This window comes from Schistocerca gregaria, chromosome X (assembly GCF_023897955.1).
Source record: "Schistocerca gregaria isolate iqSchGreg1 chromosome X, iqSchGreg1.2, whole genome shotgun sequence".
NCBI classification, from domain to species: Eukaryota; Metazoa; Arthropoda; class Insecta; order Orthoptera; family Acrididae; genus Schistocerca; species Schistocerca gregaria.
The window spans coordinates 822,522,526-822,541,363 of record NC_064931.1 but is presented as its reverse complement, the minus strand read 5'-3'; the positions used below and the strand labels follow the sequence as shown (position 1 = coordinate 822,541,363).

The following is an 18,838-nucleotide window of genomic DNA, read 5'->3' as shown; positions in this document are numbered from 1 at the left end:
GATGGGACACGCTGCATGGTCACCGTGACAGTTCACACAACGAGGAGACGGAGGTGGACAGTCACCCTCATGGGCAACCCTGCCACAAGTCACACATGTAGCCGCATTGGAACAAGACTGGCGAGTGTGATTAAAACGCTGACACTGGTAGCAGCGCGTAGGTGTAGGGACATAGGGGCGAACAGAAATAACCTCGTAGCCGGCTTTGATGCGCGACGGCAGCTGAACACTATCAAAGGTCAAGAAAAGTGTCCGGGTTGGTACAAGGTCATTGTTGACCTTTTTCATGACCCTATGGACAGCCGTCACACCCTGCTCAGCGAGGAAAGACTGAATCTCCTCGTCAGTCAACCCGTCGAGTGATCTAGTACATACCACACCACGAGACGAATTCAAAGTGCGGTGAGCCTCCAATTGGACAGGGAACATGTACAGGAGTGTGGCCCAATGCAGTTTTTGTGCCTGAAATGCGCTCTCAGTTTCTAGTAACAAGGTACCATTACGCAACCTGGTACAAGACTTGACCGATCCGGCTATGGCATCTACGCCCTTCTGGATAACGAAAGGGTTGACAGAGGAAAAATCCTTTCCGTCCTCAGATCGAGAAACTACGACGAACTGTGGGGCAGGCGGTAGTACTTTTGTCACTGGTGGCTGGTCAAGTTTCCGTTTGTGGGCAGAAGTCGAGAGAGAAGAAGAAGAAGAAGAAGAAGAAGAAGAAGAAGAGAAATCCATTGCAGAGGAATCCCCCATGATTGCCAGCGTCTCCGATGGCGCGCTCCTTCCTTGTGGGGACCCTCTCAGAGGGCACTCCCGCCTTAGGTGATTGTTCACACCTCAGGTCACACTTCCCGAGAAACGGACGGAGGGACCAATCGGCAAGGTCGAAAGGTGTCAGCTCAGGCAATCATCCCTCCCTGGGCCTGGCCTTTACCAGGGGGTACGTGCGTGCCTTACTTGTCTACCCAGGGCGGGGAATTACGCGTTACCCCGTCACCGGCTACGCGTGCGAACGCATAGGTCGGCCTTCAGGCACGCACAGGGAGGAAGGACGAAGAGAAAAAAGAAAGGAGAGAGGGAAAGAAAGGACAGACTGTCTCAAACGCCGAAGCGGAGACCAGAGAAGGAGAAGAAGGCAAGGAGAAGAGGGCAAGGAGAAGAGTAAGTAAGACAGTGAGATGGAGAAGAACAAAGAAAGGAACCAACCAAAGGAAGGAAGAAACCAGAAGAAGTGAAAAACCAAAATGAACGCAAATATAGGTCGTGAAACCGTCTGTCTCCGGACGCAGGTGCTAACTACCACCTTGAGGGGGAGGGACTCCTTTTAGTCGCCTCTTACGATAGGCAGGAATACCGCGGGCCTATTCTAACCCCGAACCCGCAGGGGGTAGGGAAATGTGACAAACTGCAAACAGTAACAAACTGCAAACAGTAACAAACTGCAAACAGTAACAAACTGCAAACAGTAACAAACTGCAAACAGTAACAAACTGCAAACAGTAACAAACTGCAAACAGTAACAAACTGCAAACAGTAACAAACTGCAAACAGTAACAAACTGCAAACAGTAACAAACTGCAAACAGTAACAAACTGCAAACAGTAACAAACTGCAAACAGTAACAAACTGCAAACAGTAACAAACTGCAAACAGTAACAAACTGCAAACAGTAACAAACTGCAAACAGTAACAAACTGCAAACAGTAACAAACTGCAACTACCGAATAGCACGTTTATTACATGTACAAAAGGAAACATGTATTACATGCCACTGGAGATGCTTCAAAAATAAAAAAAGCAAAATGCATATGACAGAAAACACACTGCTTTTCATTTAGGTACACAAACTGAACATACTTCCATGAATTAGAAGCTTGTTTGGCTGTTGGGAGAGAGTAATTATGGTGAAAAATTTCGAATGACAGACATCTTCCTCAAAATGCATATCATCTCACACACTTTTAGAGACTAGTTACCAGGATAAAAATTTATGAATAATCTTTAGTTATCTATGTATAACACCAATGGAAGCTCTGAAAATAAAATTAAGAGTGTCTTAAACAACTGCCTTTCCAGAATTTACTGTAGTGCAGTTAGACAAGGGAAAGGCAATTCACCAACACAATTCAGAGAAATCACAAGAAAACTTAAATCAAGATGAACACATGGTGATCTGAACTCCATTTCACTCACAGTACTCCTCACCTTATAGCAGCAGAGAACTTTTGATACTGCTTGGGCATTCCTTATAATTCATAATATTTGTTGTGCCACGGCTCTGTCTCTCCCTGCATAAGATTTCTAAGACTGACAGGAGATGTCACACCAGGGTGACGCAAGAACCCACAGTAAAGGCCTGTTAGGTGTTTTTGCATGAGACGCTGTAAGAAGTTTAAGCTGACACTATATAAACCAACCCTGGAGGGCTAAATTACTACACAGCCAGGGCTCTGTGGCTGCCAAAAGAGCAGAAAAGCTGACTAACTATAATGTCACGGTTGCTCAACGTCAAGCCTTTTGCCTCAAACCTGTTGTGAAAAAGCTGGCAAAAATGCTACTGTTTTAAAACCAAAGCAGGCCAGGCCTGCATATTTACTGCAGTCACCACCACCAGCCAGTAACAAGAGGAGATCTATACCAGTCTACAAGCTGAAATGGGCCAACAAGCTGCCATTGTCAGTGTCCATCTTCACAAGCTGCAGACCTGCTGTCCGCACTAAATCTGAATGCTGCCAGCTTGATGCCTTGCATCTGGTGGGTCACCTGGCTGACTAATTTCTAACCACCGCTGGCCATGGTTTGAGCCTGGACCATCTAGCTGTCCAGCCATCACTGCTTGTGTGGGTACACATCAATACTGTGAGCTGCCGCCATCCACAATGGGGTTTGGTTCCACAAGTTCCAGTGCTTCTTGCATTGAGCTGCATATCTGTCTGTGTCTGTCTGCACGGCTGCCTCAGTTGCCGTCACTCACCGCCCTTGCCAGAGTCAACACCACTGATGCAGTGCCAACCACAATGCCTCGCTTGGGCACTGCCTGCTGCCCAGGGGGATGCCACATACTAACTGTGATAACAGGCTATTGCTGAGATGAACATGCATCACCATTCGAGTTGAAGCCCATTTTGAGGGAATTGGTTACCATCTAGTACCACCGCAAATGTTGTATTTTGACGTGGAATAAGTAAGTACATGTCATTGCTGTTTTTATGACAGTACATTGGATAGCCATCTGGTATCTGTCCACCATACCACTGCAATCACACCTCGTGTGGTGAACAGCAGGCCTTGCTGACTGCTGGCACACTCACCATAGATGTCATTCATCCCAACAACTACACATTTCTTTACGAGAGAGCTCCAATGTTAGGCACATAATGGCGCCCCTTAGGAACATGGCTGCCAAGGAGGGGAAGGAAGCCAGTGTGCAGTCCACGTGCATACAGGGGGAGTCATTCCAGATGTGGAAATGGTACTTCTGGATGCCATGAAGAGTACAGGGTGCAGCCAACAGCAGGTGGTAGCTCATGTCGGTACCAATGACGTGTCACTTTGGATCGGAGGAGATTCTCTCTGGTGTCAGGCTGCTAGCGGAAATGGCAAAGACTGTCAGTCTTGATTGTGAGATTAAGGCAAAGCTCACCATCTGCAGCATTGTCGATAGAACCGACTGTGGTCCTATGGTGCAGAGCTGAGTGGAGCGTCTGAGTCAGAAGCTCTGGCAGTTCTGTGACACTGTAGGCTGCAGATTCCTTGACTTGGGCCATTGGGTGGTGGGTTTCCGGGTTCCGCTTAATAGGTCAGGAGTCCACTACACACAGGAAGTTGCTACACGGATAGCGGGGGCTGTGTAGAAAGCGCATACTTCAATGTGAGATGCTTTTAACAATTTCCAAAATGAAACTCTGTCTCAGAATCTGGCAGAAAACCCAAAGAGATTCTGGTCATACATAAAGCACACCAGTGGCAAGATGCAATCAATACCTCCACTGAGCGATGACAATGGTGAACTCACTGATGACTGTGCCACTAAAGCAGAGTTATTAAACATTGTTTTCCAAAACTCTTTCACCAAATAAGAAGTAAAAATTCCTGAATTTGAATCAAGAACAACTGCCAAGATGAGAAACATAGAAATAGATATCCTAGGTATCGCAAAGCAGCTTAAATCACTTAATAAAGGCAAGGCCTCCAGTCCAGATTGTATACCAGTCAGGTTCTTTGCAGATTATGCTGATACAATAGCTCCATAACTAGCAATTACATAAAACCGCTTGCTCACAGAAATATCCGTACCTACAGACTGGAAAATTGCTAAAGTCACACCAATACCCAAAAAGGGAAGTAGGAATAATCCACTGAATTACAGGCCCGTATCACTAACATCGATTTGCAGTAGAGTTTTGGAACATATACTGTGTTCGAACATAATGAAGTACCTCGTAGAAAATGATTTATTGACACATAGTTGGCATGGATTTAGAAAATATATTTCTTGTCAAACACAACTAGCTCTTTATACTCGTGAAATAATGAGTGCTATTGATAGGGGATGTCAAACTGATTCCATATTTTTAGATTTCTGGAAGGCTTTCGACAGTGTTCCTCATGAGCATCTTCTAACCAAACTGCATGCCTATGGAATATCGCCTCAGCTGTGCAAATAGATTTGTAATTTTCTGTCACAAAGGTCACAGTTCGTAGCAACAGATGGAAAGTCATTGAGTAAAACAGAAGTAACATCCAGCGTTCCCAAGGAAGTGTTATAGGCCCTCTATTGTTCCTGATCTATATTTATGACGTAGGAGACAATCTGAGTAGCCATCTTAGATTGTTTGCAGATGATGCTGTCATTTACTGTTGTAAAGTCATCGGATGACCAAAACGAATTGCAAAATGATTTAGATAAGGTATCTATATAGTGCAAAAAGTGGCAGTTGACCTTGAATAAAGAGAAGTGTGAAGTTATTCACACGAGTACTAAAAGAAACCCGCTAAATTTTGATTATGCGATAAGTTACACAAATATGAAGTCTGTAAATTCAACTAAATACTTAGAGATTAAAATTACAAATCACCTAAATTGAAATGATCACTTAGATAATGTTGTGGATAGAACTGTGATTCATTGGCAGAACACTTAGAAGGTGCAATAGGTGTACTAAAGAGTCAGCTTACACCATGCTTGTCCGCCCTATTCTGGGGTACAGTTGTGAGGTGTGGGATTCGCATCAGGTGGGACTGACAGATGACATCGAAAAAAGTTCAAAGAAGGGCAGCTCTTTTTGTATTATCGCAAAACCGGGGATATAGTACCACAAACATGATACGTGAATTGGAGTGGTGATAATTAAAACCAAGGTGTTTTTTGTTGCGACGGGATCTTATCATGAAATTTCAAACACCAGTTTTCTCCTACAACTGCGAAAACATTCTGTTGGCACCCACCTACATAGGGGAAAATGATCATCACAATAAAATAAGAGAAATCAGGGCTCACACAGAAAAAATTAAGTGCTTGTTTTTCCCGTGCGCCGTTCGAGAGAGGAATGGCAGTGAGAGAGCTTGAAGGTGGTTCACTGAACCCTCTGCCAGGCACTTCATTGTGAATAGCAGACTAATCACGTAGATGTAGATGGAATCATATTTCATTCTCCTCATCCCTAATTTGTAAAAGCTGTTCCTTACAGCATTCCATTTTATCTGCTGTCTTTATTGCATTAGAATATAGTCCTGCAACTTCACACGTCATAACTGGAACTTGAACTTAGAAACCTATAGGGTATTAATGCAACTGATAGAAGTACAGATGAATTCTCTGAAACCGTGAATTAGCACTCTTAAGTGACTAAAATGGAATTCCAATAGTAAAAAGTTAACAATAAAAATTCCATTTGCCGTTCATTTATTTCCCACTTACTAAAATTTAACTCATTGATAATGATGGATAAGCACTGATACATGAACCACCACCTTCAATTCCTTACCTCATCACTCTCTTTCACAAGCCAAGCAGGAAGTTCATCCTCGCTCATCAGTCGAGGTTTGCACTGTCCACCACTGCTCATTTCTGTCTGCCTTCGCTCTGCATCCATCTTTTGAAAAAGTTCAAACTCAGATTCACCACGAGCTATCATTTGGTTGACTGTTTCATCATCTGGTACCTCATTTTCCTCCTGAGAAACAAATATCAATTATCTAATGGTTATCATCTTTATAAAATTGGCTCATTACATTTACACTCATCTATACTGAAACTTCCATGAAATTACACAAAGCAAAAGGGAAAGCAGAGTATCTCAATGGTTTTTGTCTGCTGATCTCATAAACCTCTATGGCTCATATTTTACCAAATTGTGCTTTTTAAATTTAGTCATAAAAAATATGAGTTATTGCTATTTCACATTTAAGGCAGGAACCTATATTTTTAAAACAAATGCACAAGTTGGTGAGGCTGTAATATTTCAGATAACTTGCACAATACAGAAAACAGAAATAATATTGTTGTAACACAGAGCAAAAGAAAAACAAAACCCACTACATTGAAACAATATTGTAATAATTGAGTTTGGTATAAATAAACTGAAGAGCCAAAGAAGCTGGTACACCTGCCTGATATTGTGTAGGACCCTGCGAGCATGCAGAAGTGCAGCAACATGATGTAGCATGGACTCAACTAATGTCTGAAGAAGTGCTGGAGGGAATTGACACCATGAATCCTGCACGGCTGCTCATAAATCTGTAGGAGTATAAGGGCGTCAAGATTTCTTCTGAACATCACGTAGAAAGGCATCCCAGATATGCTCAATAATGTTCATGTCTGGGGAGTTTGGTGGCCAACGGAAGTGTTTAAACTCTGAAGAGTGTTCCTGGAGCCACTCTGTAGCAATTCTGGATGTGTGGGGTGTCGCACTGTAGCGCTGGAAATGCCCACGTCCATTGGAATGCAGCATAACAGATATGAATGGATGCAGGTGATCAGACAGAATGCTTACGTATGTAACACCTGTCAGAAATGTATCTAGACCTGTCAGGCATCCATGTCACTCCAACTACACATGCCCTACACCATTACACAGCCTCTATCAGCTAGAACAGCCCCTGCTGACATGCCGGGTCCATGCATTCATGAGGTTGTCCCCATACCCATACGTGCCCATCTGCTCGATAAAATTTGAAATGAGACTCGTCTGACATGTTTCCAGTCATCAACAGTCATCAAGGGTAAATGAGTGGCCTTCAGCTCCAAAAGATCATATCAATGATGTTTCGTTTGACGATTCACACACTGACACTTGTTGATGGCCCAGCACTGAAATCTGAAGCCATTTCCGGAAGGATTGCACTTTTGTATCTTTGAATGATTCTCTTGAGCTGTCATTGGTCCCATTCTTGCAAGATCTTTTTCTGGCCACAGTGATGTCTGAGATTTGATGTTTTACAGGATTCCTGATATTCATGGTACACTTGTGAAATGGTCGTATGGGGAAACTCCCACTTCACATCGCTGCCCCGGAGATGCTGCCACACATCGCTTGTGCTCTGACTATAACACCATGTTCAAACTCTCTTAAATCTTGATAACTTGCCACTGCAGCAGCAGTAACCAATCTACCAACTGCACCAGACACTTTTTTTATATAGTCGTTGCTGACCGCAGCGTCATATCCTGCCTGTTTAGATATATATTTATTTGAATACGCATGCCTACACCAGTTTCTTTGGCACTTCAATGTAGTACCCTTATGAAAACACACCTAGTGGTTTAAAAACTACCTAGAATATGGAATTGTGTGGAAGAAAGATAAAACTGAGCTCAAATCATTAAGAACAAGTGGTTATTCTGAGCTCTATATTAGCTCTAAATTTTGATAGGTGCAGCCTCTTTTTCAGTCCTATTTAAACTGTAACCATTAGCTCTTTAACTCAAAATTTTGAGATCATTCTTTAAACACTTCTCCTTGTTTCTACCATTACATCCTTTCATACTAGAAGCATTCAGTCAAATTTTTAAATAACTATTGATTTTTCATATTGAGGACACAGATACCAAGCATTTGGATTTTGTTTACTTGTGATATGAAACAAGTTCCATAAGCCAATCTGTATCTCCAGATACATCCAGTGGATCAAAATTAAACATAAGGCAATCCAATGAGACTTTCAGCACTTGCAGAATAAGCACAGAATGTTGTATGCTATACATGGTTTGGTATCCTAGGAATCTGAAATCACAACTGAGCATACACATTCCAATAAAATAATTAGTATTTGTGAGTTATGATCCATCTATCTACTTTCAGTAGAAAAGGTAAGCCAGCCATGTGGGTGAAGCATATTTTGCAGTGAGAGAGAGTAATTGTCGTATAATATACTGAAATATATTCAGTGTTTTTAACGGAGCAGAAATAATGGTACAAAACTTCAAATGGAGAAAAGGAAACATAGTAACCATAGGTACAGAATTACTTGGGTAAAAAAAAAAAAACACCCTGTATTATTTAAAATTACACGTGGTTCACACAAATGCAAAACCACTGATACTACGCTTTTTAGTATCTCTAACCGATACAAACTACTCTTCCTCAAGTTCTAGTAAAGTTCCGTAGATAAACAGCAAATATGCCATCCCTGCAGACACAGAATAGATGGTGAACTGGAGATTTTGTGCAACAAACCCATCAACAGAACAATACACTTCAATTAAAGCCACATCAACTGCTGAGTCACTAATGAAGTCACCATACAATTATCAGCTGAAAATACAGGATGAGAGATATTAGGCCGTTCACACGCACTTTAATAGCCAGATAGTTGTAGAGTTGTCTTCATTATCAGTCTTGCTCATGGACTGATACCAGGAGGCTGGAGTAGTTTCAGCTCCTTCCTCACACAGCGGTAATTATCAATGATCCCTCCCTCGCAACATTTCATACCACACGAGTGTAGCCCCAATGTTTGTGTGGTAGAGTAATTACAGTGTATGCATATGTGGAGACAGTGTTTGTGCAGCAATTGCCGACACAGTCTAACTGAGGCAGAATAAGGGGGAACTAGCTCACATTCATCGAGGCAGATGGAAAACCACCTTAAAAGCCATCTACAGGCTGGCCAGCACATCGGACCTCACCACTAATCTACTAGTTTCATGGCATCATCAGCAATTTTTGCCAATAAAGAGACAGCCATGATTAACACTTGCAATGCAGAAATTAATATGAACTGAGGCCTAGTCAACATGATTCTAGTTCTGTTAGCCAAAATACTTTGGTCATATGTTAGGGGAATAAAAATGTACTCAGAAACTATTAATCCAACGTTTATACAACTGAACATAAATTCTTAAGTATTTCTCCTTCGCCTCACGCATATTTCAAAATTTATCAATCAAACTCATAAATAAAGATTAGACATCTTATCATATGTTTACCAATGCAAAGTGTTCATTTGTCAAATTACATTATCTCTTGCATCAACTAAAATTTAAATCTAATAATATGATTTCCTTTGGTTGTATTATTGTCACTAGCATGTGGACAGAGAAAATAATAGCAGACATCCAGAAAAATGAAGACAAAAATTCATGCTAATGTTAATATTAGAAGATATTTTAAATTTACTCACAGAAAATGGAAGAAGATTAGAGTCTAATGTTCTATCGACAGTATGGTAATTAGATTTGGAGTGGGAAAGGATGGGAAAGGAAATTGACCAGGCCCTTTTCAAAGGATGTATCTCAGCATTTGCCTGGACTGGTTTATGGAAATCACGGAACACCTCAGTCTGAGTGGCTGGATAGGGATTTGAAGAATTGTCCTGAATGCAAGTCCAGAGGGATAACCACTGTGCCACCTTGCTTTTTTTTAACTAAAAAAAAAGATATTTTTAGTTTTGGATGTTTGTCTAGATGATGAAAAATATATACGGTATGACTCACGTATCTGAAAATTATCATACTGCATGTATACATTAAATGATGTATAACTCTGAATTGAGTAATCATCTGACCAATTTAGATTGATTGTTCTGTACTATAACCAGCAAGTGTAAAATTTTTTGGATTGTGATAGACCATGCAATGCTATACAAAGTAGTAGCAGCTGGTGGTGTTGCTATTGTTGTTATTGTTACTCTGCCATTGCAACATCATCACAATAATCAATAGAAATTTTCTTCATAAAGTAGGTAACTGTGAAGAGTGGTGCCCTGGGCGCACAAGCTGGATGAAATAGCTATAGCATGCATCTGGCAGGAGAAAATTTACAGTGTTTCTTCTCACACTAGACTCCAAAGAAAGGTGTGTTTTGCTAGCTTCTTATTGAATTCATCACAATCGAGACATATGAATAACCACTGTTTATTTCACTCCTATGTATAATATGCAATTTTTGCTTGTGAAGATTAACACCTACAGTTCACAATAATTAAATGTTTAAACTATCACTTGCCTCATCATCTGCTTCATCTTGATGTAGTATGCTCTTCAGAAACTGCTGCCTCTCAGAACCTGTGGACTTTTGGTCAAACATCCCTGCTTGTATAACTTTCTCATCCATATTCAATTTGTAACGAGCAGCTGCTAAGATACGTTCTTCTACAGAATTAACAGTCATTAGACGTAAGACACGGACTTCATTCTTCTGACCAATTCTGTGTGCTCTGTCTTGAGCTTGCAAATCCTACAAATAACAGTTTATAAACAACTAAATTTCAGCATTAAAAAATCAGGCTTATAAAGCATTAACTTAATATAAATATTTAAATACAATGAAAGGTTGTAAGTTCAGTCTCTTTAATTTAACACTTGTTGCTGCCATTCATTGAACTATTGGAGAGTCTTAATAATTCCGGGTGGTTATAATTACAGTGTAGCTACACTCAGGGATCCAGTGTGTGTCTGATATTATTGTATGGCAGTGAAACTTGATAAATATTCTTAAGCATTAACACAGAACTGATTTACACTGGAAAAACTTAGTTCCAATTTTGGCAAGCATGCACATATTTGGTGCCGTGAATGAGAGAAATATGTACAAAAATGTTTTCACATGTAATGGATTAGGAAAAACATGTGGGCAGAAAAAGTAAAAAAGTCAAACAAATGAAAAGGCATAATACTGATTTTATTATAAAACAATGTTTACTCTATTTGTTCAATATGAGCATTGGAGATGTTGACAAGATGCTGCATCCACAAAATGGCATGATCATAGCCGGTCAGGTGGAATCAGAGCAACGTGTTCCGGTATACTGACATTCAGATGAAGTAGAGAACGAACATGTCCCTGGTGATGGCATTCTTTTAGATAGATAGTTACATGTTCCATTGATTAATAGCACGGAAAAACTGTTATGATGTGGAATGTGTCAAATGCACAAGAAATGTGCACAGGAAACAAGCTTTCTTTTTCTTTTTTTTGTTTACATTATAATGTTATACCTAAATATTTCTATTATCTATCCCATTCCCTTAAATGGCACAAAATATATCTCCAGATTTATTTACTCATATTCAAGAATTCATCTATGGTATAGAAGGAGTTGTCAAGGAGGTGTGATTTCAATTTGTTTTGAAACTATTACTGCTGTCTGTCAGACATTTTATTTCATCTGGTAATTTTTCAAAAAGTTTTATAGCAGCATATTTTACCTCTTTCTGTGCCAAAGATAGGTTACAGCATATTTTACCTCTTTCTGTGCCAAAGATAGGTTAAGTAAAGGACAGTGTAGGTCTTTCTTTTTTCTGGTATTGTAATCATGACTGTCGCTTTGATTTTAAACTGGTCCATGTTGTTGAGAAGAAATTTCATTGCTGACTAAATGTACTGTGAAGCAGTTGCAAGAATTCCTAACCTTTTAAACAGATTCCTACAAGATGTGCGACTATGAATGTCACACATTATTCTAACTACTTACTTTTGAGCAGTGAATACCTTTTGCCTAAGTGTTGAGTTGCCCCAGAATATTATTCTGTATGGCATCAGAGAGAAGTAGTATGCAAAGTATGTTAGCTTACTAATTGTTACATCCTCAAAATTAGCAATTATTCCAATTGCAAAAGTTGCTGAACCTAGTCACTTTAAGAGATCCAAAATATGTATTTTCCAATTAAGATTCTCATCTATATGTACACCCAAAAACTTATTATGCTCTACCCTGGTTACTGACTTTTTTTGATGCATTATGTTTATTGAAGGAATTACACTTTTTGTAACAGATAATTGGATGTACTGTGTTTTTTCGAAGTTCAGAGCAAGCCCATTCACAGAAAACCAATTAATAACTTTTCCAGAGACCTTATTTGTATCATTTTCTATTGGACTTTCTTTTACTGTTTTAATAATTATACTTGTATCATCAGCAAACAGTGTCAGGTCAGCATCTTGTTTCACATAAGAAGGGACGTCATTCACATATATCAAGAACAGGAGGGGACCCCATGATCAAACATTGTGGAACACATAATGTAATTTCACACCAGTTAAATGATGTGGTAATCTCCTTTGAATCACTTGAAGCATATAAAGAGACTGTTTGCTTCCTGTTCTGTAGATATGACTTAAACCAATCATATGCTGTTCCATTTATACCATAGAATTGTAATTTCTCTAACACAATGTCATGGTTCACACAATCAAATGCTTTGGACAAGTCACAGAAAATTCCTATTGGTGACATTTTACTATTTAAAAACTCTATTATGTGGACAGTGAAATTTTATATTGCTCTCTCAGTGGGACAGCATTTCTGAAACCTGAACTGTGATTTACTAAGTATCCCATTACTGTTGAGATGGCTAACCACTCCTGATTACATTACTTTCTCAAAGATTTTTGAAGATTCTGTAAGCAAGGATACTGGCCAATAATTATTGACATTTGTGGTTTCCCCCTTTTTGTAGAGAGGCCTGACAATGGCATATTTTAACCTATCTGGGAAAATACCCCGAGTCAGTGATGCATTACATATGAAACTCAAAACATCAACTATAATTGCTCCACATTGTTTTAATAACTTGTTAGAGATGTCATCTACTCCAACAGAACACTTATTTTTCAAAGATTTAATAATTTTCCTTATTTCACAAGAGATTGTTAGATGAAACTTAATCTGACTAAAATGTTTCAAAACTGACCCTTCCATGTACTGCCTGGCTTTTTCTTTTGAACTATTCTCACCAATTTTTTCTCCTACACTTAAGAAGTGATTGTTAAATACATTGGCTACCTCTGTACTGTTGGTTAAGATGGTCTCATTCTCTTTAACAGTAATACTACCTTGTAAAATGTAAACTTTCACGGCCGGAACTGTCATGATTAATAAAATTCTTTTCCGGGCTATTATGCCGTGGTCTGATGGATTTCGCATTGTAACCCAACGTTTCGTCCCCATCTGCGGAGGACATCTTCAAGGGGGTTCGTGGCTTCTGTTAACTTCCAAAACACACACTGTCTCACTACTGACTGCAGCAAATTTTTGAAGATGTCCTCCGCAGATGGGGACGAAACGTTGGGTTACAATGCGAAATCCATCAGACCACGGCATAATAGCCCGGAAAAGAATTTTATTGTTGTTGTTGTTGTGGTCTTCAGTCCTGAGACTGGTTTGATGCAGCTCTCCATGAACCATGGACCTTGCCGTTGGTGGGGAGGCTTGCGTGCCTCAGCGATACAGATGGCCGTACCGTAGGTGCAACCACAACGGAGGGGTATCTGTTGAGAGGCCAGACAAACGTGTGGTTCCTGAAGAGGGGCAGCAGCCTTTTCAGTAGTTGCAGGGGCAACAGTCTGGATGATTGACTGATCTGGCCTTGCAACATTAACCAAAACGGCGTTGCTGTGCTGGTACTGCGAACGGCTGAAAGCAAGGGGAAACTACAGCCGTAATTTTTCCCGAGGACATGCAGCCTTACTGTATGATTAAATGATGATGGCATCCTCTTGGGTAAAATATTCCGGAGGTAAAATAGTCCCCCATTCGGATCTCCGGGCGGGGACTACTCAGGAGGATGTCGTTATCAAGAATTTTATTAATCATGAGTAATACTACCTACCCAAGTGGTTACTTTTCCTGTCTCCCTTCTAACAACATTCCATATTGATTTGATTTTATTGCTGGAGTTGTTAATTTCTTCTCTAACATACATATTTCTTGATTTCCTAACAACTTTTATCAGTATGTTACAATAATTTTTATAGTGTCAAACTACTTCTGGATCGTTACTAGTTCTTGCTGTCTCATACAGTTTTCTTTTTCTTTCTGAAGACATTTTAATACCTGTAGTAATGCAAGGTTTCTTTGAAAAGTTTGTGGTGTTACATTTAGTAATTTTCTGTGGAAAACAATGTTCAAAAAGGGATATAAATTTATCAAAAATATGCTGCATTTATCATTAGCAATTGGCTCATTATATACATCTTCCCAATTTACATTTCCTAAACTTTCTCTGAAGTGATCTATAGATACTGGGTTGAGCACCTTCACAATTCTACTTAATGGTTTCTGAAGTGTACACCCTGTTAGGTTTTGTAAGTTAATCAGTTGTGCATCATGGTCAGATAATCCATTTACCACAGGGAAAGCATGTGTTTGTTCTACATCCCCAGAGCCAGAAATCATACGGATTCAAATCAGATGATCTTGCAGACCACGCATTTGGAAAACCTATGGAGAAGCACTGCACCACCCAGGGCACGTGCTGAATGTTTAGTTACAGCAACAGGAATCTCACCAATAAATTCCAATGAGATACAATGCCTTCCTCTTCAATCTGACAGAGCTTGTTCTCCCATGTTTTCGAATTTTGTTACCATCTTCTGTAAACCCCTTAATGACATAAGGCCTCTCCTGAGACCTTTCAATCAGGAACTCTCTCCCAATGCAGGACTGTGATTGCAGTCATTCAGATGAAACAGTTTCACTCATGTTATGACTAATCAAATGATAGTGTGGATGTCATACTGTCATACAAACTCTGTACAGCAACAGATCTGCACTTGGTGGCCAAAATTTAAACGATTTTTTTTTTCGAACATAAATCAGTTCCGCATTAATGCATTAGCATATCTACAAAGTTTTGCTGCCACATATCTACCAAGTTTTGCTGCAACATGATAATTACAGCCCACACTGGACCTTCACGAGTTGCTGCACTTTTAATTATAACCACTCAGTGTAATAACACTTTTCCTACCTGGTGAGGATTCCAGTCAGAGTCAAAGATAATAACTGTATCTGCTGACTGTAAATTGAGGCCGAGACCACCAGCTCGAGTACTCAACAGGAAGACGAAGTAGTCTGATCCAGGATCGTTGAATTTCCGTAAAAGTTCTCCTCTATCTTCAGCCTTTGTTGTTCCATCTAGGCGTAAATAACGAAAACCTCTCCATCCCAAATAATCTTCCATAACTGTCATGAGTTGTGTCATCTGGCAAAACAGAAGGACTCTGTGGTTTGTTGCCTTCAATTTTGGTAGGATACGATCCAGAAGTTCAAATTTCCCAGAAGCTCGGCAAAGATCTGGTCTGAAATAAAAAGGAAATTAATTTATTAACTTAGTTATTACCATGTTACATATATCATTGACACAATATCTATCAAAATGTAGAATGAATTGTTTACTGCTTAGATATAATGGATAGTTACAATGGCTACATTCTCGTCTTTTAGAGATTATTAAGTTGCACAGTGCCTAAATTTAATACAAAGGAACATATTAGTGTTTCACACAGCTCACATTAGAGGAAAAACACACTTAATTTTAACAACAAAAGAAAATATCTTTTGGCTTTTTGTATATCTCCATTAATGTGCCACGTAGTGTGCCATTGCATTGTAGAATGTAAACATTTATAGTCAGTTATCCTTCTGTTACTTTCCCCAATAAAGAGAAGTTTTCTTCTATTATAAACTTTTGGTATAAGTATTGGCTATATTTTTGTATTTTTAGTTCTTGTGTCGGTTTAGTCGGGTAGTGGCTGTGAACCACAGAGTGCTGGCAATTATGTTACGTCAGATATTACTTCTTAGGCCTCCAAGGCCTTCAGAATATCTTTTTTTAGAAATTTCTGTTGTCTGTGCTACGAATACTGACTGTCGAGAGTTACATGGGTGTTTTGTTTAATGGAGCATGAACCTGGATCATCATCTTTTGTGTCAATGGGTGGTTTGATTGGTTGTGGAAACTGGTGCTTGTGATTTTGGGTTTTCTATGTGTTATGAAAACACACATGCTGTTTACTCTTTGTATGGCAAGGTTTAAAAAAAAATTAATGTGTTGTCTGTTTCTGTTTCTCTAGTGAGATGGAATTCCACATGTAAATTGTTGATGTTGTCACGTAGCTGTTTTATGTATATATGTGGTTCATGAAACAGCCGCTACCTAATAGCACAGCGTTTGGCACATTAAAGTAACTATACAATAAAAGACACTGCAAACAAAGTTCAAATTTGGTGTCTGAGGGTGAGTAGGAAAACAGCTGAACAGCAACAGGAACAAAAACCCCAGCAGGAACATAAACAACACTTTGTTTTCTGTTGTTTGATATTTGAACTAATGAGTGTTGTTCATTAAAAATATGTATTGCATTTTTGTGTATATTCCTGCAAGAGAAAAACATGCAGATGAAGGCCAAAACCTCAAGAAAAACTATAAATAATCAGGCAATATAGACAATTTTCTGCGATGAAATTACATTTAAAGATGAAGTGATTTGTTAAATTGCCTGCCAACTTTACATAAACATCATTTCCTCACAAACTGTGTGAGATATCAAGATGGAAATTTAAAGAGATGGGACCTGGATGAACTGACAGAACCAGAGGTTGTAGAGAGGTTTTTTTTTTAGGGGGGGGGGGGGGCAGTGTCTTGAAAGGAGGATATAAGATGAACATCAACAAAAACAAAAAGAGGATAATGGAATGTAGTCGAATTAAGTCGGGTGATGCTGAGGGAATTAGATTCGGAAATGAGACATTTAAAGATGTAGATAAGTTTTGTTATTTGGGGAGCAAAATAACTGATGATGGTCAAAGTAGAGAGGATATAAAATGTAGACTGGCAATGGGAAGGAAATCGTTTCTGAAGAAGAGAAATTGTTAACATCGAGTATAGATTTAAGTGTCAGGAAGTCGTTTCTGAAAGTATTTGTATGGAGTGTAGCCATGTATGAAAGTGAAACATGGATGATAACTAGTTCAGATAAGAAGAGAATAGGAGCTTTCGAAATTTGATGCTACAGAAGAATGCTGAAGATTAGATGGGTAGATCACATAACTAATGAAGAGAAATTGAATAGAACTGGGGAGAAGAGAAATTTGTGGCACAACTTGACTACAAGAAGGGAGTGGTTGGTAGGACATGTTCTGAGATCTCAAGGGATCACAAATTTAGTATTGGAGAGCAGCATGGAGAGTAAAAATTGCAGAGGGAGACCAAGCGATGAATACACTAAGCAGATTCAGAAGGATGTAGGTTGCAGTAGGTACTGGGAGATGAAGGAGCTTGCATGGGATAGAGTATCATGGAGAAACAACAAAAACAAGGTGAATTCTTCCCATCTGTTATGTTTTTCTGCACCCATAAATAACCATTTTTTTTTTGCTAATTTTTATCTTATTTTCAATAATTTATCTATTTGCACGTAACACTTAAATGGAACTCTCAGTATCTGATTTAGACTTCATTTCACTTGAATTCATTGTTCTGTTTCCATGGATGTAATTAATTTTCAATAGGGCACTCATAATTTGACAATTGATTGATGTCAGTACTACAGTTCATAAAATGCAAAACTCCATGAAGTAATCAGGATATTTGAGAAAGGTGACACACAACGACACAGTAATCAGGATATTTGAGAAAGGTGACACACAACGACAGTATGTCTGGGAGTCACACTTTCCTGTAAGGTACTTTGAAAGATCTGTAATTAATTATCATACAAAATAATTAATATTAAAGCTCCAGACTATTGCCAGTTTCCATTGTTGATTTTGTCATGCACATTCTGTACACAAAAATACGTGCACCAATATCAACAAAACTCGCTAACATTAATGTTTAACAACTTTTGAGTTGTTTCTGTATTAGATGAATGAACATTTTAAGTTAACTGTGTTGTAACTTACAAGAAGGTGTGTGATGTCACTGTCTCTGGAGCAAGTTATTGTTGGACATGGTGATATTCTCATTACAGACTGACTTGACTGAACAATCACAGTGAATTTTTCTCTTATAAATTACGACAGGATAGTGTTAATTCTGAGCTGTGACTTTCTCATGGAAATGTGAACTGTTTCTTTGTGTAACATAGAATAATAAACTTTCTCACAAAAGTATTGGTAGGTAGGTGTAGGTATTGATTTGGTTCTGTCCTACACTTATTTAGACCTTCGACTTTGAGGTGATCGGAAGTCTGTGCTACTTAGGAGACATTATAAATGTTAGGTTAGTAACAATACATCTGGCCCCCTATCAGGCGAGGAATTGTCCCACCATGGCACAATTAGAACATTCATGAATGAGGATTGTTGTATCCTGAAACAATTAAAAAGAACCCAAGCCATTAAGGTTAGTGAACTCTTTATTTATAGTGGTGAAGAGACTGTTGACAAATTAACTATATTTTTGCGTGGTACAAAGCAACTAAAACAGTGTTTTGAATGCAGACAAGTCAGTGGATGGACAATTTTTGGGACTGTGTGAATTACACTGAATGAAAGATGGCAAGAAGCAGACACCATTACAGAGAGGACGTCGACCAATGGGAAGACAAAACTGCGGAGTCCAACAATAAACAAAACAGCCTGGAGCAGAACTAAGAATGAGGCAGCATGA

General features: G+C 39.2%; 1 protein-coding gene across 3 annotated transcripts in view; it reads right to left on the bottom strand.

Annotated features, from left to right (window-relative positions):
* Positions 1-18,838, bottom strand: part of LOC126298391 (ATP-dependent helicase brm-like) — a 249,423-nt gene that overhangs the window by 61,519 nt on the left and 169,066 nt on the right. For all 3 annotated transcript variants that reach the window (XM_049989699.1, XM_049989698.1, XM_049989700.1), the window contains exons 19-21: positions 15,194-15,524; positions 10,449-10,679; positions 5,988-6,176 (exon numbers count right to left, since the gene is read on the bottom strand). In XM_049989699.1, the coding sequence (XP_049845656.1) occupies positions 5,988-6,176; positions 10,449-10,679; positions 15,194-15,524 (751 nt within the window). The remainder of the gene's footprint in view (positions 1-5,987; positions 6,177-10,448; positions 10,680-15,193; positions 15,525-18,838) is intronic.